Below are 25700 nucleotides of genomic sequence, written 5' to 3'. Positions count from 1 at the left end.
CTGCGAGGTGGATTCAGACTGCGATGGATTTGGCAAACTATGTCAAAAGAGAAAGACAATAGTAGGCTGAAGTGAACACAAAGTAGCAGCCAGTTCAGGCTCTTTTAAAAAAATATGTCACTGTTCTACTTCGATGAATAAAGTCTTTCCTCCAAAATAGAGAACACAAATCCTAATTGCATCATTCTATGTCCCATTCACCAAAGAGTCAAAGACGGACTGGTTCAGTTCACCAATGAATGGACAGATTTATTTCGAAACAGCAATTTTATTACTCGCAGTTGAAGCATGTAATGAATCAGTGTGGTCAAATTGCACATTTCCGAGTAAATCTCTAAACCTTTCTATAAGGGGGGAGGTTACGGGTTCATACCCTTTTTGAGGAGACCATCATCAGGCTACTGACCGAGTTGAACGGATATTTATCAAGAGCAAAATGTTAAATATATTCCTTGCATGACTGATCAATACTCATTATGTACAATAATATTATAAAATGCAATACATTCAGTTAAGATATTTCATTCATTTGTCAATAATTTCTCCTTAGCTTAAGCTCTCCATTAGCTTTCCATACAAGGTGGAAAATCATAGCAGTAACACCCATTTAATTCCATTTGGTCCCCCTCATGTTATGTTTGACAGTGGGTCATTTATTTCAGTATAATCTCATGAGCCTCTGTTGAGTGTCTGAACATATGTATTATTTCAGTTAATAAAGATACCTTGATATGAATCATTATATTGAAATTAAACAAATTGAAAACTGAAAATAATGTGCAGTATAGTTCCACAATATCCTTGATATTCTACAGTGTGCAACAATAATAGCCATACCTGTAAAAAGTATATTATCCCTTTTGAGATCAATTACAGTTAAAGTGTTAAAATCAACAAAGGGTAAGGAATGTGAATGTTTCAGAAACAGTTTTTTGACTCACAGATGCAAAATATTTAAGTGAAGGAACATACAGTATGCTATACATTGGAAAAACAAGAAACATGGATAACAGTGTCAGCTATAAGTAATGGGTAATAACGAGCCCATCAGCTTATATGAAGGTCTAGCTAATATTCAAGTCATTTATAAATAATGTAGAACTGCAATAAAGGAATCTTTATCAAAATATAAAAACAGATCTATTTTTGTGGAAAAGGCATATGGGTTGTACTTTGAGTTATTTAAAAGATGATGGCGAGCTGAGGTGAGGTCACAGTAAGAGGAGCCCGCGGCGGCTGCAACTCTCATCGGATCCCAGACCAGCTGTGCAGGTAGGAGGACCACCCAGAGCCTCGGGACCGGTCTGCTTCCTCTTCACCTGATGACAACAGATAGCATTTACATTTTTATATGAACACAAAAAGATACTAAACAAACAGATGAACATACTGGTACACTGACATACAGTATCTTTGCAAATTTACACAGGGAAATAGATTCAATCACAACGGCAGTGACTGTCATGCTTCTGCAAAGATGCCCAATTTCTTTATTGGCGTTTGGATGTGAGTGAGCAGAGATGTGGTGGTACCCTGAGCGATGGCGGCTAGCTTGCTCTTCTCCTCAGGGCTGAGCTGCAGCATGGTGTGGATGACGGGCAGCAGGGCCTGCCTCTCACTGCCCGAGTGCAGGAAGATGAACTGCAGGAGCACGTTCTTCAGGTACTCCAGGTTGGCCACCGACTTCTCCCGCTCATGGTTCCTCTCCAGTCGCCGCACCTCGCTCTTCAGCAGCTGTGGGGGGCAGAGGCAGGGGAGGGGGGCATGAGCGGGTGGAAACAGCAGTCTGACAAGCCATCACTCAGCCCTGCCTCACTGTGAGGGGTCAGTGAGAGGAGGCATGGATCATGGTGGGCGTGGGAGGGCGGTAGATCCAGCCTTAACAGACAGCATTATAACTGGACAGGAGAATGTCTGGTGTTGATGTGTGTGTCTCAGGGAGACAATTGTGCATTGGAGTGATTGAGAGTATCTACACAATAATACAATAATAGATATCCGTTTATATTTTGCAATTTAATTAGTGTTTCATAATGACCATGGTGTAGTTCCCTTATTCTTCCACTGAGAAAGGCAGTGTGTGTTTGTGTGTGTTTACCGTGATCTGTTCCATGAGGATGGCGTTTGTAGCCTCTGTTTCATGCAGCAGCCCATTCATGTGTTCCATGCTACGCGTAGCTGTGTTCAGTTTTTGAGTCAGCTCTTCTTTTGTGGGCTCCACCTGCCACACAAATGGCTCTACACACAGCACACATCTCAGTTCATTCCATGCCAGTTTTATATCAAGAGGTGAACAAATTCAACCAAATAACAATAGACAAAAGTTCCTATTATAGTGACATAATCAAATGACCAGATGATATAGACCACTGTTGACACTCTGACAAAAGTCATTCAGGTGAAAGTTGACTTTTGGGGGGGTCTCACCATGTTTGGGATCTGGAGAGGAGAGGAGTTGCTCCAGGGAGGGCAGCGGCGTGCCTGCAGAGGACACGGACTCAGTCTCGGTCGTCTCCATGCCCTCTCCCTCCTCTCGCGCCATGGACTGCAGCTCTAACAGAGGCAGGTCCGTGGGCCTCCGCTCCTGCATCAATTTCTTACCCTGCTGCAGGGGGGTTGAGCCTGGCAGGAGGGAGACAGAGAGACAAAGAGAGAGAGAAAAAAGGAGACTGGCCGTTAAGGAGATTGTCATGCAGGGAGGGGTTATCGCTCAACAAACACAACAGAAGTCATTTCAGTGAAACATTGGCTCTAGGTTCTCTTAGGCAAAGTATAGCTGAGCCTGTAGATTGAGGTTTACTTTAACGTACCAGCAGAGGGCAGTCATGGGCAACTCAGAAGTCATAGCATACTATGATTTTACTGTGTAAATTGTGTTGTGGTACAGTGTGTTTCTTCATTGCGTAGGTGGCATAAAAGACATATCGGATGCTCAAGATTACACTGTACAATATTTCATTTGATGTATTATCATTTAGCAACAACCAACATGAGTCATAACGGGATTTAAGTTCTGGTTTTACACGATGAAATGACTAAGCAAGTCTTGCAAGTATAGTTGTGTGCCAGCTCTAGCTCATTTTCAACAGTGTGGTAGCCATTCAAAGGTAGGCGGACATGTTGTGACTGATGTGTTAAGTGAGAGCAGTGTGGGAAGAGGAATTCTCACACCTGCTGCATCTTGCCAATATTGCCCTTCACACATGGGGTGCCCAGTCAATAGCCTGTCATTCACAGCCCAAAACCCCAACAGCACACTCTCCACAGAGACTAAATAAGCTCACGCTGCCATCTATTTATCAGCCCCAAATGCAGCTATTTAACACTCCCGCATATTGCTTGTTTGCTGGACAGCTGACGTAGGAGAAACAAACAAGCATGAAGACATAAGAGAACAAATCGTTTGTCAAGAGCTGCCAGTCAATAGGGGCACCCTGATTTGATGGATGCTCTGAGAGGGGCTACCGCGTGTCTGCCACAGTGTGGGGTGCTGTTTTAAAGGACGCGGCCCCTGCGTGTGCATAAATACTATGCCCGTCTCCAGCTCAGTGATCCTGCCCTGATGCCGCTGTCCCTACAGACGAGAGAGAGCGCCAGGCTGGAGCCGCTCCCTCCCGCGCTGGAACGAGCACCTGGCTGCGGAGCGATGAAGGGGGCTGAGACGCTGTGCATCGGGCATCATTAGGCAGCGCGGCAGCTGGGCTCGACGCTCCAGCACACGCCTGCACAGCTGTGCCCTGAGCAGCCAACATAAAGGAGCCCGAGGTTGGCGCCAGCAGCAGTTCAGCTTCACACGGATCCCAACACAAACACCACCCTGATCTCACAAATTAAGACCCTATATTACAGCCACCAGATTGTACTACCAAAGGTAGTTACCACAGACACACACAGACACACACAGACACACACACACACACACACACACACCTATACTTCATTAAAGTGTTAACACGCTTTAACTCTTTTCCACAGGCCTGTCTGTCTACTGAATTATTAGGCTAACTTGAACTTGGCACATTACAGCAGCTGTGACAAAGCGAACACAATCCAAACGCCATGACGGGTACAGTATTTCTGACAGCTGGGTGAGCAGACACAAACTAAACATTCAGACAGCTATTGCACTCTCGGTAAACTGTAGCTGCCTGAGAAATCTGCGAGTGCTGTACCTTTTGAGTTGGGCTGGGTTAAGCAACAACAGAGTAACAGGATGAACTGATTGATGTGTACCTGGTCTACAAAAGCTACAGTTTCTGGTTCAGCACAAGCTACAGTATCTTAGTTACGATAGTTCTAAATACTAAAACGGAAAGTTCCGGTCCTTGATTATGATTGGCTGAATCACGTTCAATGTTATAAAATCCAACACAAGCATACACCTTGACCGCATTTCGCTCTATAGTGCTGCACTACCACTTCATACAAAAGTTATAGTAGCTGCGTGTCGACGTTGCTTGGCAACCATTCATATAGAGGAAATACAGTATATTTCTTGGCAGAAGAATGATTATCTATTAATAAATTGTTACATTTCTCAATGCTGTGTCTTTATTTTATGAAATCTTGCCAGATAAATGTAGTAACCATTTTAGAAAAGCAATAAACCACTCGAGGGCTTATTGCTTCAATTCAACCTCTGTTGTAATGTAGGTGTTCCACATGAGAGTGTTCTTGGTGGCTAATGACAGAGTGGCCCATATGACTAATGACAGAGTGACCCATATGACCACTGTGGCTGCGGCGGAGAGGCCCTTACTGGCGCTGGACTCCTTCTGCAGCTGGAAGAGCTGGTTCTCCAGGCGGCCGAGCTGCTGCTGCAGCGTCTCCACCGTGCCGCGATGCTCGTCCTGCGCGTGGCGCAACTGCTCCCGGAAGCTGCTGCGAAGGACGTCGGCCTGCGAGCTCAGCTGACTGACCGTCTGGGCATGCTCCGCTTTCAGAGCCATGTTCTCAGACTGCAGTGTCAAGAGCCTGTCGGACACACAACAGAAGGCCTCAGCACATCAGAACCTTAAAGATGGAACAGTAACGTCATCAACGTATACAATTTATACAACAGGGGTTCCTTATCCAAAAACATCCCCATTTATCGGATGAATGACATCGTCTCTAGGTAGCATCTCTCTTTCTCTCACACACACACCTCTCACGGAGTTCGGCCTCTTTGACAACGGTCTCCTGCAGGATCTTGTTGTGGCGCTCCAGCAGTGTGTCGTGCTCCGTCTGCAGCTGCTGCAGCTCTGCACTGCTGGCCTGGAGGTTGTGCTGCGTGTCCTGTAACCGAGACGTCAGCTGCTCCAGCATGCTCTCCATGTGCTCCCTAATGCGCACACACACACACACACACAGGTACAAAACAATAAAAAAAAAATATATATATATTATGTTGTAAGTGACACAATCACACACACACACATAGAAATTCTCAACAGGTAACAAGACTGACCTTTCCTGCTTAGTGACATCACTGTCATTTTGGGCCGAGCTCTTGTTTTTCTGCTGCTTTAGAACATTATGCACACGCACTTTGTAGCTCTCAAATTCTGATGTGGTTGCAGCCAGTTCAGCCTGAGGGATCAAGTCACACAGAGGACCAGCAAATGAGACTGCCATTCCCCAGCAGAACTATTCCAGGATGAATATCATAACGACCAAACACAAAACAAGGAAACTGCAAACATGTATCTCTTGTGGGTTGTCTTACCTCTGGTACATGTTTTTATGTTTTATTTTTATGGTTTTTTTTCACTGTCAAATCCTCAGACAATTAATTAATACAAATGATTGCAGCAGTCCCAGCAGTGGGAGTGATGCAGGCTCTTCCCTTTTTCTCTGGGCTGAAGCGCACTATTCATCACCAGGCATTAGGCCTGTGGGGGAAATCACTCAGGAGTGTCACTCTATAATTAAGTTTTGTTTAAGCCATTTAGCAATGGTGCCGACTTGCAGACCACTGGAATGGAAAATCTATACAGCTATTTGGAAGGCACCAGGACTCTTGAGTGCAGGGCTCGGTCTGTGGAGTGGAGAGGAGATGGGGGTAGGCAGGCCAGAGCACTCAGAGTGGGAGCACTCGCGTGTCACACACATAATGGGGCGGAGAGTTGAGCCGGCGGCCACCGAGCCTGCTGGGGGTTTTACAGCAGAGATATGCGACTCAAGAGGGTGAGAGAACATACAGGTCCATCCAATGGTCAGTTCCAAACAGATTTCATGGAGAGATCTGGTGGGACATCATACCCATGAGCCAAACATCTGCTATACAAAACGCCACAGCCACTTATGGCACTGGGAGGAAAACGGCAACATTTTTCCAATGATGGACAGAACTCATAATAGATCGGTCCTCCATGGTACAGGAGCAGCAAAACCACAAGTCAACAAAATAACATTCATAGTGTCTTGTTATAAAAGTGGTGTGGCTTCCTTAATGACAGCTCAGTCCATAGAGTGTGAGTGGTAGACAGAAAGAGAAAATACAGCTGATTATAATCTAGGAGCTGGAAGAGGGAAACTGGTGACTAACACAGAATTGCTGAAGCAGACTTATAGTATGAACTGTTGGCCACTAAAATAAAGCTGCAACTACTCGGACTGAACCTGTATCTTGAGTCTCCCTGTTGCTCACAAGTTAAAGGGAAGGGCCGAAACCCAAAAGTTTCTGTCCCTGATACTTTCAGTCCTGGAGCATCCTAATGATCCATCTAAGCTCTGGAGCTGAACCAAGAAAGGTTAACATATTTCTCAGTAACATTTAGAAAATCTAAGCCAACAAAATGCTATACAAATTAGATTTATCTACTGAGATGTCTCTCCACAGAGTTTGCTTACTTTTCTCCAGCTAGCATGGTGAAGTCAGGAGTTACAATGACACCCCAGCGCACAACTATAACCCCTAAACAAAGTGTAGGCTATGCAAACTAATATATGCAGACAATGCATATCCACAACTCCTATTTTTGCAGTATGCGGTGCAAGAACAAAAGTGTAGGTGGCTCATGAAAGCATAGCGGCAGTTTCTTATGGGTAGCGGCAACAACTAAAGTGTAGCAGTACTGCTAGGCTGCTACAGTATAGGATATATATTGTGTTTTTGAAAAACCGAAAAAGTATTGCAATATGAAATATGGCTGAAGTCAGGCGTAGTCATTTCTAGTACACCCCTACAAGGTAGCAAAATGTTTGTTAATCCAGCCGTATATAAATATGAAATAAGGTTAAAAAAAAAAAGGAAAAAGATTTAAAAAAAAATAAAGACATCACACATATCTAAATATTGATGCTCCACCACTCACAAATGCATGTGTTATGTGAAAAGATAAAACACAGTTTATTCCACTGTACACTCTGTGGAGGCACCTGAGAGGCCAGGGCAGATGGGAGGACTGGACTTCACTACCTTAGCTGTGCTGCACTCCTCCTGTAGGGTGGTCAGTCTCAGCTGATAGGATCCTGACGTCCTCTGATGCTGCTCAGCCGAAGCCTTCAGCTGCCCCTGCAGTCGGTGACGCTCAGCTGTTAGCTCACTGCACTGAATCTGCAATCAGACAGGTGCATGCATAAAACACTCATCCATAGTCCCTGTATAGTTCAGAAGGATTCAACGGTCTTGATGAAATCTCTAAAACCAAGTGGGAGTGTGGTCTGTACTTTACCTTATAGCCTTCCAGTTGTTGTTGGTGTGCCTCCAGTTCTCCCTTCAAAGCAGCATTGGAAAGCATCTGAGAAGCTTCCTGCAACAATACATACATCAACATCAGTGCAACTGGGCCGTGACACAGATCAAACCTCATTAATAATAAGCACATGAATGGAGGTGTGGAGAGATCTGTGGAGGGAGCTTGGGCTACGTAGTAGAGCAAGCGACTCACATTTTTCTTGGCATCAGCCAAATCCTTTTTTGTTTTCACCAGCAGCTGTTTCATCTTGGATGATTTCTCTTCCCCTTGGTCTACCTGGGACTTCAGGGATTCTAGGGGAGCCATTAACAGAGTAAAATGCATCTGACACATTATAGAAAGCTTTTGATCTCATGTCCAGGTCACATAACCCATTCAGATTGCACTGTGTTCTTGGCAAATGCAAACTTCATAGGTGATGACAGACTGTTCAGTAAAAATGATCAATGCTGAGTTCTGAGATTTGAGGCTGCCTCACCGATCTCCTCGCTCAGGCTTTCCTCTCTCTTTTTCTGGGTCTGTAGCTGCCTTCCCAGATCCTCAATCTTGGTGTCTTTCTCTGTGATCTTACTGTTGAGCTCTTTAACCAGGCGCTCATAGTCGGCCATTTCCATGTCCAGGAGAGTGCTCTGCTGAGCATCCTGTGGTGATTAGAGAGGGAGGTTTATCAAAACGTTTTTTTGTAATTTGTGGATTTAGCCATTTGGAACTGTGTACTGCAAGTACTACAAAGGAACTGATTTATTAGCATTCATAAACAGGTGCACTTAAAGGGGGGAGTCCATAAAGAAAGAATCCATAAGATGCTTCACCGCAGCATTTGCTTATTCCTAAACAAACGCATTTCACTTCATGTATTATTTTGCAAAAGCCAAACATCAAACTGCAAACTATTCCGTTCATGCACACCTTGTATATATAAATTATGAACATCAACACAGACTAGCAGGTGTGTGTTATGATAACAGGACTTGCCCTGCGAAGCTGCTCGAGTTCCTGTGCAGTCTGCTGCAGCTGCTGCTTCTGTCTACGCAGCTGACTCTGGAGCTCCTCCACCTCCTTAACAGCAGACACGTGCTCCTGTTGCAAAAGAAAAGTGTTTTACTGTATTTAATCCTTAAAAGCTACTTTGGATTCAATGTTATTTCTGGAATTACATAGAGTACTCTTAAAAGTTTTCAGCACAGTAACCAGAAAACCGAGAAAAATAAACAAACACACAAAGTGGATGCAGGGCCACCAGCAGCTTTATATTTTGAGAGGCCCTCACGGACAAATTGAAGATGCATTCAGTGTCACAGACTGTCCCACTCATCTCCCCTCTGGCCCCACTGTTATTGTGGTACCTTGACTTTTTGTTCTTTTAAGAGCCTTTCTCCCTCCAGGTCCTTTTCAAGTGCACATTTGACTTTGTGCATTTCTAAAGCTTGAGCCTCCAGCTGCCTGACGTTAGTCTGCAGAGTCTCCAATCGAGCCTTCAAGTCCTCTCTCTCCGACTCAAACTGCTCATGCTGAAGGAGCGAAAGGGAGAGATTAGGTGACAAGCACAAGGCACAAGAAAAAAAGCCACCATAGAAAACCAAAATGACAATCTATCTGAAAACAAAAAGACTTGTGACCAGAGCATGCGTTTCAGCAACCGTCCTTATCTAGGGAGATCTTGGATCAAATAACAGCCATATAGTGGCATATTCAACACAACACATCGATTCCACTCTGTAAATAGTGTTCCTGTATTAAACACTCAAATTAGGAACTACTGTGCCACTGTCTGAAACATTATGTTAACCAATGTCAAGAAGATAAATTCATAGCTTGTGTAAAACAAAAGTAAAAAGGTACTTATTCCATCTCGGTTTATTCTTAACAAGAGCTGTGGGTCGAGTTATAAGAAATACCTGCTGCATGGCAGTTTGCAGACGTTTGGTCAAATCTCCAATTTGTTTCTCCGCCCCCTCAAGCTTCTCTCGCTCCTTATCCAATAGCTCAGTCTGCTTATCATAATCCATCATGAGGTTCTGGAAATTAAATTCATGAAGTATTCATGTTATCCATACAGTATGACTGGATGTGAATAGAGGCAAAAATGAGGCAACCAATACATGTTTGTTTAATAGCAGCGGAATAAGCATCAACCTGCAGAACTAAAGTGTGGCTTGCATGGATTCCTTTCATTGATAGGTGTTGCTGGAATACGATATTTCTTCTACTACAGACAACGCATTAAGCCTCATAATTAGGGATCCAACATCTACGTATCTCCTAATAAGAATTCCAATATCTGATCTTTATTGGCTAATAAATCAGAACTAACCTGAACATTGGCCAATACCAAGTAGTGCTAGTGTAACTGACTACCACAGATTGGCTGTACACCTTAATGGACAATAATTTATACTACTTTCACAGCATAAAGTAGCTCAGGAATTTGACTTGATGATTTTATCCTGAAACTGATTTGCATGATGCTGATAAATACCTTACAGTCTTCAGCCCCATGGATAATGTCTTTCATGGAGTTGGAAACTCTGTCCCGCTCTGCTTGTAAAGCTACCACCTCTTCTTTCAATGCAAGAACCTGGGATTAGCAAAGAAACAGTATGCTTGGGTAAAACCTGTTTACAAAAACTGTGACAATTTAGGTCAACAACTCTATGCATATGCACATGCATACACATATAATATTTCACTGCTACAAATATCCTTATATGGCAGAGAATTTTTTTTAATTTAATCACACCAGATCCGCTGTTTGTAACTGTCTTGCCTAACAACGCCCCAAACTTGTGCTCTTGAAATCAATAAAAAGTTTATCACGAAACAACAGATGTCTCACCTCCTTTTTGCTATTATCCAGTTCTTTTCTGGCCTTCAAAGCCACCACTTTGATTTTGTTCATCCTCTCGTCCTTTTCTTTGCTCTCCTTTTCCAGTATTGCTAAAGGGAAGGACAATAATGACCACAGGTGATATAAAGCATTTAAAAATGCATTAATCATTCAATTATTTATGACGGAATTTCATTCACGTGGGCCCTGTTCACACATGGCATTAAAATGCAGGTGTGTACACAACATGCTTTGAGGACACATTGAGATCCAATTGCTCAGACCACACTCGGAGACCACAAAGGTCACTTTTTAACACTAGTGTTTCCTAGGGTCACACTGAGGGACTACCTACTCAACTGACATCCTCTGTATACAGTAAGTGGAGGTATGCAATCATTCATGCACTCATGTGCAAATGGCATTATTAAAAATAAAATATATATATATTATTATTATATTATATGTATTGTTTTTGTTGTAATTTACCACAGACTAGGCCTGGAAAGAGGATTGCTGCCTCCCACCTGTTAATAACAATGACACAATTGGTCTTTGCAAACAGAAATGATTGGGGAAGTAAGATCCGATCACAAGTGGTACAGTAATGCCAGGTGTGAACTGACATACTTAGAGCGGTCCAGTGTTGTGATCGGATCAGCCAAGATACTGTACATGACACATGCCAGATGTAAACAGGCCGTTCTGTAGATACAAACCTATTTTCTCAGTGTACTCCTTCATGCTTTCTTCACTGGTGGTATCACTGTGAGTCGATTTCTGAAAAGAGAGGGTGAAACTGAGGCTGAGTATCTATGTACTGTAGGAGATTTGTCTTTAAAAAGCTCTTTCAAGAAACTGCACTAACAAAATAGTCAGATGTAATGATGCACAACTGAGCGTTTGAAATTTTGTCAGAAGCACTAACCTGTAAAATAGCCATATCCTCTCTCAGCTGCTTCAGAAGGGAGTCTTTCTCTGTCAGCAGCTGCTGGAGCTCCTTTCTCTCATTATTGATTTTATCCAAGCTCTTCTCGTTTCCCCCTGACGTTCCATCATGTTCTCTGGCTGACAACTTCTCAGATGCTTCAGCAATTTGAGCAAGCAGCTCTTGGTTTTCCACTCTGATCTTTTCATTCACAGTCTTCATTTCAGAAAGATCTCTCTGTAAGGCTTCTACATCAGACACAACCTCATCAAGATTGCCCTTTAATAAGCTCTTCTCACGACTGAGGTCCTCTACGTGAGCCTGGAGTTCAACCTGAGTGTGGGCGCTCTGTTGCTTAAATCTCTCCATCTCTTCTGTCAGTTCTGCTACCCTGTCGGTCAGATCAAGTTTTTCCTGTTGTGCCATTGCTATGACAGCATCTAAAATACCAGCAAGATCCTTGTCATCTGTGCATACATCCCAGTTATTTTGTTCAAGTAAGTTCATGATATGACCATAAGATTCAGAGAGCTTTGTTTCAATGGCATTCTTGTCCATTTTTAGTGCTTCCTGCTCATCTGACATAATCTGAAGGCTCTTTTGAAGTTTATCCCTTTCTTCATTCGATATGCTAATGGATTCTGATTTCAGGTTGTTGATAAGATCTTGGGACTGCTTTCCTTTTTCCTGAAGAGCAGCAAGCTCCTCCAGAGCCGCTTCAAGATGGCTACGCTGCTCATCCTTCTCGGAGATGGCCAGAGAGAGTTTGCTCTTCAAATCTGTCACTAGTGTGCCAATGCTCTCCTTTTCAGTTAAGGCACTTTCAAGAGCTGATGATAGTCCATCTAGCCTACACTGCATCCCTTCCTTTTCCTTGGATATGCTTTCAAAACTGTAAGAGACCACTGATTTCTCTGATCTCTCCAAATCATAGTCTTCTCTAAGTTTAGCCAATTCTGCCTGTGCGGTCTCTAAACACTGTTGAAGATTGTTTTTGTCTGATGATGCCACATCCAGTATCTCTTTCAGCTCCACCACAGCAGTCTCTTTTTGGTGAAGCTGGTACAGAACTTCTTCATTTTGCTTTTGCAAAGCATCTGAGGAGATCTTGAGGTCCTCCAATGACTTTACTGTAAGTTGAAGGCTCCCAACTTGCTCCAGTAAGCTGTCTCGTTCACTGCATGTCACCCTCAGTTTCTCTTGTAAATCCTGAACAGTAGATGCACTTTGCTCCTTCATGGCATCATACTGCTTTAAAAAGTCACCTGTTTTTTCTCCTAGCTCTAACTCAAAACTCGTCAGAATTTCCTGGGTGTGCTTGCACTCTTCAATGGCACAATTCTTCTCAACAGACAGTTGCTCGCACCTGTTTCTTAGCGCCTGCATTTCTTGGGCCAGTGTCTCTTTATCCATTTTGTTTTGTGAGAGCAGCTTTTTTTCAAGTGCATGTAATTCAGTCTTGTGAAGTTCTTTCAAGTCTTGAACCTCTTGTTCCTGCTGATCAATTGTCATATCACCTCCCTCATTAGTGATGTGAAGGTTTTCCATATTTTTCTCTAAAGTTTTTGCACCATCATCTTTGGTCATTTGAAGTTCATCAATCTTGAACTCAAGTTCTTCTTTCTCCAGTTGGAATTCCTGTCTCATGTGATTTAGATCAGATTCCAGCTCTATTTTCACATTACGTAGGTATGTGAGTTCATCTTGAAACAAGGTGTTCTGGGCCTGCAAGTCTTCTAAGTTTGTCTTCAGTTGACTCACCTCATCATTCTGGTCATCTGCACCTGAGAAATTCAACATTTTACAGACTAATGGATCTTTAAGTGCCCCATGTCTGTTAGGGTCCTCCTCCTCCTCCTGCACATCTTGCAGATAATTTTCCTTCATTGCAAGCTGCTCTGAAAGCTCATCCTGGAGAGATAAGAGTCGCTCTCTTTCCATCTCAAAGTCTGCTGCATTCTCCTCCAGCTGCAACATCAAGTCTCTGACCTCTTCTTCATGTAGCTGGCAAACGTTTGCCAACTGCCCCTGGAGGTCTTCCAGTTCACGGTGGGACTCTGAGAGTGCCTTTAAGTGATCCTCTCGGAGCCTTTCAGTCTCAGCAAGCCTCTTTTTCTTCTCTACCTCTAGCTCCTTCTGAAAGCCAGTTATCTTATCCTCATAGCTTTTGTGAATTTCTTCTAGATTGGTCTTCAATTTGTCAATTTCCTCTTGTTTATGTTTTTCATTTTTCTGTTCATCTTGTCTTTTGTCCTTCATGAGCTGTTGAACTTTTTCAAGGTCTTCTCTGTGTTTAGCTTCTGCTGTTTCAATTACTTTTTGTAGAGCATCAAGTTTTGTTGAGTGCTCATTCTGTGCTTGATCCAGCTTTTCTTGAAGTTTTGCCATTGCCTCAACATAATCCTGTAAATATAAATACCATTAAAAAAATCTGACATAGTATACAGTATGTCATCTTCACAAAATGACAAATAATTTGCCACTTTGTAACTGCATTCAGTCTGTGCTGCTTTCCAAAATGGAAGGTATGAGACTTTTTCTTTACCTGTGCCTGCTTTTTAACACTTTCCTTTTCTTTGCGAAGAAGGACCAGGCTCTGCTGTGTTTCTGCTTTCTCCAGAAGAACCATATCCATCCTCTCTGTCAATTCCTGTTTACACACATGCATTGTTTACTTACTAATCAAACTTCGAAATCACAACCTAATGACCTATGTGATGTACAAGAGTATATAAATATATGGTTAGAGTGGATTGGTCTGACATACCTTGATAATAGAATCATCTGAATCACTATTCTTCTGGGCTTTGAGTGTGTCAACTTCTTTTTCCAAATCTTAAAACGAAAAACGTGACACTGAATTACTTTAATGCTTCACTTTATAACACACCAACCAGTAAAGAGAGTTTTCATTTACCTGAGCATTTTGATTTCATCCTCTGCATTAAAGCTATTTGTTTTTTTGCATACTTGATTAAGTCTTCTTTTGACAGTGTGTCCAGCTGATAAAAAATACAACAAAATAAGTTACAACAAATGTAACTGAAGATTATGAATGTTCACTGTTAATCTTAACAACAAAACAATAACGGATTATGATCATTCCGTGTCACATCAAATAAGGTTGTGGCTTCACTCAGATTCTGTTCAAACCTTGTACATTTCTAGCATTAATTTGCTCTACAGGTCCGTCTGGCAATTCTTCAATTCTCAGCGATTTCCAAAATCACACAAAACTTAGGAACCAATCACAACCACTTACATCGATGGTCAAAAGTGTTGGCACCCATGCTTAAGTTGACTAAAAATAGGAATATAAAATCATCTTTTAGAAATTGATCTTCATGCATTAAGTAAAGAAAAATGAGAACATATCCAACCTTTAAGGACACCAATTTTCTTTGTGAATGAATAATGTATCATAAATAAATAAATGTTCTTCCTTAAAATACAGGGGTCATAAGTATTGTCACCCCTACTGTATGTTAAATTCCCATAGAGGCAGGCAGATTTTTATTTTTAGCTCATTGAGCTCAATGCAAATCAAACCAGCTAATAGGCTAACTGAAATAACACCATGCCAATCTCTAGGTATGGTGAAGGGTATGTAATGATGTGGGGCTCTTTTAATCCCAAAGGCCAAGGGAACTTTATCAGGATGCATAGTATCCTGGATCAATGAAATAACTGGCCTTTAAAAATAAAAATCTGCCTGCCAATATTTATGACCCCTGTATTTTAAGGAAGAACATTTATTTATTTATTTATGATATATCCTCATTTTTTTACTGAAGACATTAAGATCAATTTCCAAAAGATGATTTTATATTCCTCTTTTTAGTCAACTTTAGCATGGGTGCCAACACTTTTGACCACCACTGTATCCAGTATAGGGTGTGCTTTATACAATGACAGACAGAGGAGGATGGTTGGCAATGCCAGAAGCTGCGCTCATGGCTTCAGTTTGAAACGACAGACATGTATGTTCTTTGAAACTGAATAAACAACTATGCGTAACACCTTCGTTTACAACTTACTTTGGAAAGGATTCGGTAAGAGTTTAATTTACTCATTTAAGTTTAATTTCACCACTGCTTATGCCCCTTGGAAATCAGAGGCGAAGCAAGGAAATCCAGACCAATTTTCATTTGAGAATAGGTCTGGTGTTAGTGAGGCTAGTCAATATCATGAATGGGTCCCAAATCCAAGGCAGGTAAAATATAATGTTCTCAGTATGAAAGAGCCCTTAGTGGGTCAATCTTCCACTCCAGCGCAATTGACTTTGCGCAAGTCGCTTTGTGGGCGGATCTTGGGCGCTGATGCTATTTTACCGGCGGGATAATCTAAAATGGGGTGGTCTGTAGTAGCTACATTACTCATGGGTGTGGTTTGGGTGTAACGTGCAATAAACTAATCAGAGCGTCATCTCACATTCCCTTTAACAACAGGCACGCTTGTTCCATAGCGGATTGCTATTATGATGGCGGATTTGTTGTATGGAGCCAGGAATGGTTCACAGCGCTATAGTCAGTTGGGAACAGTTTGCTATTGATTTTTCCTCTTGACAAAATGTAAGACAGAAATGTCACTTTCCGATGTTTTGGGATCACTCTCACTGAATCACGAGGTTACGAATGCATGGTGATATTTTTGCAATGTAATCTAACATTATCTCACTATAAACAATGCAGATCTTCTGTCAGATAAGCTCTCCTCTCTCGTGCTGCTGCTGGGGCATTTGGGTTAAATGGCATCGGCATGCAGTTCAACATCACGTCTCATTAAGTCCTCTAATATTTCCTAATTTATGTCATCAACACATCCGTGATTCGTGGAAATGTGTACACTAGATTTATACCTATTTTTTCACATCGGACACCACACTGATTTCCCTCATGTAGCAATAGTTGTCCTTGTAATTATGTATGGTTTGGAGAAATGGAAACTGCGTCATATAGATAAGACGAGCAAAGTGCATTGCACAACACAGACGCCCAAGCAAGCGCTCCTGCAGGTGTAAGCTACGGCTGTACCTTACAATCAGGCAACTCAACAACGAGAAACAGTTTCCAAGTTGACCTAACTTTCCAACTCTGCACAGTATCCCATTTACTGCATGACAGTAGGCTATTCACAATATTTTATGTAAAGAAACATGTTATCATCAACTTAATGCACGCACAACTTTTGTTTGAGCAGGAGAGAGAATAACAATGAATGGATGCAGCAACTACAGAAATTGTAGCCAAGGCTACTTGCTGCTTTCTTTTACTATCTATTCACCCCTTGCAAGTGACGTCACGTTTTGTTCGCGCCACAGCAAAATAGCCTAGTGGATGGCAAGAACACGAATCAAATCAATGGGTTGTAATGGGACATATCGCACAGCTAGGAGATTATAGTGAGATTTAACCGTAGTAATGCCCTTCCACGACTGTTGGCTTATTGTTCTTGCATAGATGTATTTTGGTTTGTTTTCTTTGTGTCACGTGAGTCACTTAAGTCACGTGTCTGCAAGGGGTGAATAGTTGCTGGTTAACAGCACATAAGCTGATTTAAGCTAATTCACAAACTCAAGACTTCAAGGCCATCATGGATATAAAACGTTTTTTGAAAACAACGAAAGGATAAAGGGAACATAGCAAAGCTTGGAGTTATTTCAGATGGGTACAAGGTAGGCAAAATTGTGGTGCTTCTCAAAACCTTAGTGCAGCTGGAATAATGATTATAGGCTGGTGTTAAAGCGCACACAATGTTTACTGTAAAGCCATACACAACGGTAAATTGGAACAAAACTAAAGGTAATTTTAGCCTTTATAGGGCTGTATAAAGTTGTCCAAATTAATAGGTCGTAATTAGGCGTTGTTGTTGTAAAGATATTGCATGTAGATATATATATATATATATATATATAGGGCAGCCGTGGCCTACTGGTTAGCGCTTCGGACTTGTAACCGGAGGGTTGCATGTTCGAACCCCGACCAGTAGGACACAGCTGAAGGGCCGTTGAGCAAGGGATTTGTTATATATATAACATACTATATACTATACTATACTATACTATATAGGCTACTAAATTTTTAGTTGACAATGCACGAACAAAACCGGGAAACGGACAAATATTATCAAGGCTTTGAATGTTTCCATCTGTGCACAGGGTGTCTGTAGATCGGTGTGCATAGCATTCATTCCTGCAGGCCTGTGGCCATGCATGCGCCCTTAAAAATAGCATCTGAATTTGCGCCACTGACTTTAGACCAGGAGGTTCCTGGTCTGTGGCGGAATTGTTTTCTGAAACTGCAAAATATCAACAGGGACCATTTTGCCGAACCCCCCCTTTTCGCTGAAACGCCTGTGCATTACATGTACTGTACCTGTGGAGGGAAAATTCCAATATGCGTTGACTGCAAAATAGGAAAGACGAAAGTGCGAGTATACAAAGTAAATTGCGCTGGAGTGCAAGATAGAGCCCTAAAAGTTTGTATGGCATGTGGGTAACAATGAGGGTATTAAAAAGTTGTTATTTTTACTCATTCGGTATCAATCATTATTTTTAGTTACATGTAAATACAGCATTATCTGCAGGATTAAACTAGCGTTTTTCAAAGGACTAAAATTGCATATGGGGTAGCTAGCTACTTGAATTTCCCCTTGAGGATCAATAAAGTATCTATCTATCTATCTATCTATCTATCTATCTAGTGTGGATAATCTGTGAGACCTAAAATATTGGTAAAACATTCATAACATATTGTATTTCAAGACAAAATACTGATTGATGCCATGTTGGTACAAGAAGCAAATCTTTACAATAGCCTCAATATCACTTGTTTTGCACTTGCACAGATTCTGATATCTGCAGCAACAGCAACCACATTCCTGAATTCTGTCAGATTCCACATGGAATGTTCCATTAATAAGTTCTCTTTTCACATGGGTGGTGGTGGAGGTGAATGTTGGGTGAAGTGGAAGTAACTTGACCCAATCAAGTATGTACCCTTAGAGTAGGAGTAAGGAGTAGGCTATTATAGGGCAATTCTACTAACCTTCGACTTTCCAGGCCCTTGACCAGAGGGAGAAGTTATAGACTCTGGATTCGGCTCTTGCTGTAACAAAACAGGGCAGATTTTTGCTTTTAATTGATAAACAGAGACCGACGATCCAGTGTAGTCTACGGCTTTGATTTGGCTAAATGCAATGATGCAAGGAAGTTATCTTAAAAAAGACAGTAGCCTACAATCCTGACGTTATGCCCTCAAAGCACGTAGCCTTAACAGCTCGCTTGACAAGTTATACAGGTTGTAAAACACTATAGACTGACAGCTGATTTTCCAGTTTGATACCAAGCTGAATCTGTCTAGAAACCAGTTAGAACAAAAAACCTGAATAAACATTAATACATTTCAATACCATCCGGTAGAATTTTGCCAATAATTTGCTTTACGTGCACATCTTCGATTTAACAACGCTAAATTAACTTAGCTGTCATATTTAGCTAGCATAGCATGCTAGGGTTCCATAGTTTGTTTATGTTGGTGAGCCGCGAAGTGCTGACTGTCTGAATACTGATCCGTGACCTGAACTTACCTCCATTTTGTCCAAATATGTAAGATATTGCTAGGTCTTTCAGGCAAAATGTAGACTTCCACGAAGAATGTACCTAACTTAACGAGGCATCTCTCTACACTACAGCTACTGTTGACGTGCAATCTGCAGGATGGGATATCCTCTTCCGTCTTCGTCAACATGCACGTCATGAGGGAGCGTCTTGACGTACTACTATGCCTTCGACATGTTTCTTATAGGCCTAGGCTACTGTCTCTATCTCCCACTAAATGCAAACAATAGATTAGCCTAGATTCAGTCAGTGGACTGATACATTTTTACATTACAGACATAGCCTAGTATAGTTAGTGGTATTCTTTCAAACATTTGTTTAAATTTTAATGATTCTTTAAACAACATTAGCCTATCTTTACTTGGACATTGCTAGAGCTTCAGTCAGTCCAGTTCTATTTTATGCTTTCATAGAAGCAGAGCAAACACACACACACACACACACACAAGCTTGAATACAGTTTAATCTGTATGTAAACATATTTATTTTATTATGTCATTATTATACAATGAGATATTGTAATACATCATAACAGTGGTAGGCTAATGATAATAATGTAATGGTGTAATTATGTAGGTCAGCTGAAGGGCATCCGGACAGTTGAATGACAGTAGATGTTGCTTGACAGTAGCCTAGGCCTAGCCTATAGATATTTCTAGGTTGTCCACAATGAGGTAAGGCCTCTCCTGCTCCCCATGCTCTACCCACCTGTCCACATTCACAAAGCCCAGCCACCCTGGAGCATTAAAGCAACACCAAAGAGTTTTTTGTACCTTAAAATAATGTTTCCAAAATCGCTTCAGTGGTTCATCAACTCGTAACAGGGGGAACGGCAATTCTACATTCGCTTCGCAGCCCTCTATCGGCTATAACCGCACTATGTAAGTTTGCCAGATCGGGTAGCGGATCTGTAGTTCGATGGAATGAGACATAAGAAACTACAAATTTGACTTGCATCTGATGTTGCAATACATCGTACTTTTATAAGTCATGCAAAATATTCTACCTTGTCTGTGGACATCGTTATTTGCAAAGCCGGTGCTGGATAAACAAATAGCGTGCGTGCAGCAGAGGGAAAGTTCTTTGGTGTTGCTTTAAGATATTGATTAAAAAAGACAAATTCTGATTATAATTGTTTTAGTTATTGTCAATTGTTTTTATATTTGTATTGTATTCTTGGTACGGTGCCAATTGAATGCTATGGTTGATCACTCAAGGATGATGACATTCACAAAGATTATCTTAGGCTTACTATAAGGGGGGTCCTTTAATCATGCTAAACAATCAGGTGGTCAAGGTCCCATTCAGCTGGGAAATGGTAACTGGGGCCAGGGCCAGCTGTGAGGACAACAACAACAACAACAACAACAACACTTGAGTCAAACATGCAGCAACATTCAACATATTTTCTCAATATCAGCATCAGCTTACACAATTTATGGACATTTAATAACAATGGCAGATGACCAAAGTACTGGTTTCCTGTTGAACCCTACAAGATAACTTCAATGAAGATCTCCATTAAAAATGTAGTTGTACTTGGTATAACTAAAAACATTTATTTACATTTTATCATGGACATGTTGCTGCAAAGCACAGGACCATCTTGTTCTATCATTTCCTGCCACATCTGGCCATATACAGTAGGCCTAAAACCCAGCCTGTTAGAAAAAGGTTGAAAAAAGGTGTGGATATGAATAAGCAGTTTATGGTCAATGCTATGCCCATAAAAGCTAAACTGTCCAAATCCTCCATATTTGCCTTCTCATTGGTTCAGCAGGCTGAAGATCCTCCTCAGCCAGAGTCTATCCTCCATATTTGCCTTCTCATTGGTTCAGCAGGCTGAAGATCCTCCTCAGCCAGAGCCTATCCTCCATATTTGCCTTCTCATTGGTTCAGCAGGCTGAAGATCCTCCTCAGCCAGAGTCTGTCCTCCATATTTGCCTTCTCATTGGTTCAGCAGGCTGAAGATCCTCCTCAGCCAGAGTCTATCCTCCATATTTGGCTGGTTCAGCAGGTGAAGATCCTCCTCAGCCAGAGTCTATCCTCCTCTCATTGGTTCAGCAGGCTGAAGATCCTCCTCAGCCAGAGCCTATCCTCCATATTCGCCTTCTCACATGGCTGGTTCAGTAGGCCGAAGAGCCTGTCCAGCCTGAGTGTCCTACATGTTTAGATCATCCATGATGTTTTGTCCCCAGGTTCTCTGGAGCACCCGTGTGGCTTACGCCTCACTTGAAAAGCAGAGAAGTCAGCAGTGTCCACATTAGCTAAGTGGTTTCTCTTGGTCAACCTGGTGTTCAGGCCAGATGACAGTTGTTTCTTCAGGTTTCTCTATTTCTCTGACTTGATCTTTATGGCAGACTTATAACAAATCCTATTATTCTTGGTTCTCCGTCGTGTTCACTTTGGTCTGAGCCTGGCTCTTATGACTTCCATGAAGCAGCCACGTTCTCCTCTCAACTTTGCATCTTCAAATCGGCTTCTATTTGGTCTAAAGATGTTTAAAAATTCTCCTCTTCAGACCTTTTGTAGCAACAGATGAGGATACACTGTATTAGCAATATCAAACAATTATGAAAGCAGATGATTGATGAATAAGTGCAGAATTGCCAGCAAAGCTCTCTCTCAATGTATCTCTGGTACAGCCAGGTCAAACTGATACACAAAACTCATCTGGACTATATTATTTATTTATTTAACGATTACCACCAACTTTGTTGTGTGGCAATATACAGTATCTATATAGATTTTCTTGCTTCTATTCTTTCATTTCACAATAAAAGGAAAACCAGCCTACCATGACACAGGTGTTCCATTACCTTATGACATGCAAACACTGGGGTTTTAATCATCTCAGGTTTTAGATGAGAACATAGAGATTGACTAGGTAGATATGAAATTGCTTTTGAAATGGGGATCAAGACCCCAAAAAGCCTGTTGGGCAGTTACAGTTAAAGGCTGTAAAATGTGTGTGTGTGTGTGTGGGGGGGGGGTATATATACAATTTGCCATTTATTCTGCATCTGTTCTGCTGCAAAATAAATGTAATAAATATATAAAAACAATATTTATCATGCAAATAAAGTTCACATGAATTGAATTATTTGCTAATCTTAAATAGCCTACATCTTCTTGTATCATATAATTATTAATAGTACCATAAAAACGAAAGCCACCAGATACTACAAAAGTGTCTGTGCTCTGAGACATAAGCACTATGCAACATGGTCACAAATGACTTTTTCATTGAATAAAAACAGCATTTGTTCTTCCCAGCAGGTCATCAGCAGTCCTCCTTTTTTCCGTCTTCTAAGGCATGTTCACAATACAGATCAAAGCACCTAAATATAATAATATTTTATATAATCAAAATAATTTTGATTAATTTATTTTGATAAATAAGTCCAATTAAATTAACAGGTGTTTCCTTAAACACACAAATGAGTTATTCATCATATGCAGAATCTTTCTTGTTGAATACTGAGTGTGTCTGTTTTGACATCAGACAGAAAAGGCACCCTGACAGATCCTCTGCGGCCCACTCCTCTTTTGACAAGCGAGGGTTTCTTGGTCATGCTTGGATGCTCAGATGGGGTGTCGGTTCTTACGCAGAGGTAGTGGGGTTCATCCATAAAGTTGACTGTTGCCACAGCATGTGTGCCTGGGTCATAGGAGCCCATCCATCAGGGGAGTTTGTCTGCAGCCCTCAAGAGCTGGCCAGACATTGCACTTATTTTTCTCTCCCGACTCTTAGACATCGGTCAGCAGGAGAAGCTTGCATGTAATGCAGCTGACAAAATGTTTGATTGAAAAGTAATAAATGACACACTCTGATCAACCAAGTTGGACATGCTTCACCCTTCCTTCTCCACATTCTTCACAATCATTAGTGCAGCTATTTGGCTATAAAAAAGAAAATGAGTTTGATTGGTCCACAACGGCTTGCTGATCATGGTGTATTTTGAAAGACTACTTGATATTAACTGATGTAGCCTATGAAGAAGACAAATTATAATGTAATATAATATAATATAATATAATATAATATAATATATGCACAAGTACAATGTGTATAACAACGTGCATAAAACACTGAAGAGTTTATGAAAGGTCCAAATCCCTAGAGAGATTTGAGAGAACACTCAATCACTGTAATTTGTAGAAATTATTTTACAGTAAATAAAATTAGGGCCATTCACCCCTAACTGTGTTTGTTGCTCTCGCAGACTTGAGTCTCTTGAGTGTAAGATAGTCCAATCAGTACATCCACACAGCATGGTACCAAGAACCCCCACTACCCAGCCCCACCCTCACCTTCCCCAGGTCTGAAGCACTGGACCCCTGCTGGATTCACAGAAGGTCATTGACATTTTTGCTTGACCTGCTTAATCATAACTACAGTCCTTGCAATCACTTGTTATCAACCTGAGTGATTGCATGCATCTCAGGAAGGACAATATTTGTTTTCAGTAAACAAATTTGCACAATGGTTTGTTAAGTATTAGGTGTCATTGCACTAAAATGACAGAAATAGAATAGAAATGTATATGGTGTCTATTGGGGTTACATGCAAGAGTGATAATTTGGGAATTCACTCTACTGAAATTTATAGGTTTTTGGTAGATGCTTATGTTAAAATGTCAATATTTAATAAAAAAAAAACCTATCAAATACTAAAAATGAATCCATCAAAAAAATTTAAAAATCACCGCACACTGGTATATCTTGCTGATTATTTTATTGGCGTGAATGACGCATTTTGCTGTTGCATCGGCAGGTTCACTCCTTTTGACGGCAGGAGTGAACTTGACGAAGCAACAGCAAAACGTATCGTTCAATGAATAGCCTAAACAATCAAAATGAACTTGTTTTTGCATTCATACGTTACGTTCACCTGAGAATCCCTCAATGTTCTTTATACACATGTAGCCCAAAACATACTGGAGCCTTTTGTCCCACTCCCTCCTTGGCTTTGGTGACTCTGCAAGGTTTGACAGGACTGTGAAGTGTCACAGTCATGCAGTGCGCCTGTGTGCCTTTGTGTGTGTGTGTGTGTGTGTGTGTGTGTGTGTGTGTGTGTGTGTGTGTGTGTGTGTGTGTGTGTGTGTTTTCACTTTCGATCACCCAATGGATCTCTGTTAAGCTGACTCTTTAAAGTGCTGGTTTGAGCGGGAGCCAAAGAAGTGTCCCCAAACAGCCATGATTTCATTTCATGAAGTGTCTGATTTCACTCTGGGTGCTTGGTTGATGTACTGTATGATCAGTAAGAGAGAAACAGCAACAGTGTCATGAGCTCTCTCTCTGCCTGGTAACACACGCTGATTGAAGTCTGATGACCTCCACCTGTTCCTGCTCTGCTCTGCCTCACCCTCGTTTACCTACCAGCTGCACTGCATTCACCACTCATCATGCCCTGTATATAAAGCCTTGCTTTTCAGTCCACACTTGTCAGATCGCCTGCAACCAGCACCAGTTACTGACTCTTTTTGCCTGTGATCCCGGACCCGCTCGACTACTTCTGTGTTCTCCAGCCCAGGTAATCTTGACCTGCCTTCCGCCCTCTTCTTCTACTTAATACCGCCTAGTCCTTGACTGTACTGCTGCTTTGTTTCAATTGTTGTATGTGTGTTTCCCCAGGACTTCCCGGATCATCCAGCTCCTGCCAATGCAGACTCTTGGAACTCCTTCCCCCGGAACCCTGAAACCCCCTTAACCCCCAACCCTTAAATAAACTTTTTGAGCGTGGACGCTTTTGTGGTCCTCGTCCTGTTTGGTGTCTGACAAACAGAGCCAGAGACTGGTCTACTCTAGACCAAACAGATACCCTGAGTAACATGCCAGAAAATGAATCAAAATAAAAACTAAAAAGAAAATGATTTAACATATGTACAACATATATTTAAGTGATACGCACCAAGCTCCACCCTTTCTAAATAAAACATTACAGATATATTTGAGCAGGAAGGCTTGGTAACTGCTAATCATCCATATCAGTCCAGTGGGTGTCTGCGGTGCTTCAGCGTAACATTATTTGATTACTCCAGTAGATGTTTGGAGTCTGTCAGGTAAATGAAGGAAGTAAAAGTAGAGCTGTCGGGCAGGGAGATCCTCTTCATTAGCCAGCCAGACAGAGCCTGTTTCTGCAGCCATTATCCACCAACCCTCATTAAAAACCAGGAGGAACCACCTCTTTGACTTGCCTCCTTTTCTCTTATGGCAGGGACGATTCACAGCACTGCCTTAGTGCGCAACACACTGAATAGAATAGATACCTTGTATCAAGACGGTAATATGACATGACAACTTTAAAAAGCGATATATGAAAAATCATTTTGACATGGGGAAATCATTCAACTTAATTAATTGGATTCATAGCTGATGTGGAGGCTTAGTTACTTCAAGACTATATGCAGCAATATAGAAAAGGGCTTACTTACTTGTTTACTGCAAGTGAAACAATCTGCCCTTTAAAGGTGCTTTATGGCACCATGGATCAGGGTGATGTCAGAAAGGGAGGAGGTGCCTACGCTTTGTTACACATCACTGTCTTGGCCAGGTTCATTTTTTGTGTGGAGTTTTAACTCATATTTGGTAAGGAATACAAATATGTCAGTCTGTCTACACTTTCTGCTTTGTAACCTCTAT

General features: G+C 41.6%; 1 protein-coding gene across 1 annotated transcript; it reads right to left on the bottom strand.

The window, feature by feature from the left end:
- Positions 1-356: 356 nt before the first annotated feature.
- On the bottom strand, positions 357-19192 carry LOC125292086 (GRIP and coiled-coil domain-containing protein 2). The gene is made up of 23 exons (XM_048239230.1): positions 19025-19192; positions 18484-18543; positions 14355-14439; positions 14205-14272; positions 13983-14087; positions 11438-13840; positions 11229-11289; positions 10519-10619; positions 10162-10260; positions 9581-9700; positions 9029-9193; positions 8658-8762; positions 8161-8323; positions 7875-7975; positions 7659-7736; positions 7403-7540; positions 5450-5571; positions 5147-5323; positions 4760-4974; positions 2428-2622; positions 2099-2238; positions 1533-1734; positions 357-1319 (listed from the first exon to the last, which is right to left on the bottom strand). The coding sequence occupies exons 1-23, from the start codon at positions 19028-19030 to the stop codon at positions 1246-1248; spliced, it is 4983 nt and encodes a 1660-aa protein (XP_048095187.1). The 5' UTR covers positions 19031-19192; the 3' UTR covers positions 357-1245.
- Positions 19193-25700: the final 6508 nt, after the last annotated feature.

This window comes from Alosa alosa, chromosome 3, assembly GCF_017589495.1.
Source record: "Alosa alosa isolate M-15738 ecotype Scorff River chromosome 3, AALO_Geno_1.1, whole genome shotgun sequence".
Taxonomy (NCBI): domain Eukaryota; kingdom Metazoa; phylum Chordata; class Actinopteri; order Clupeiformes; family Clupeidae; genus Alosa; species Alosa alosa.
Note: the sequence above shows the minus strand (reverse complement) of the source record. Positions and strands in the feature narration are given on the sequence as shown.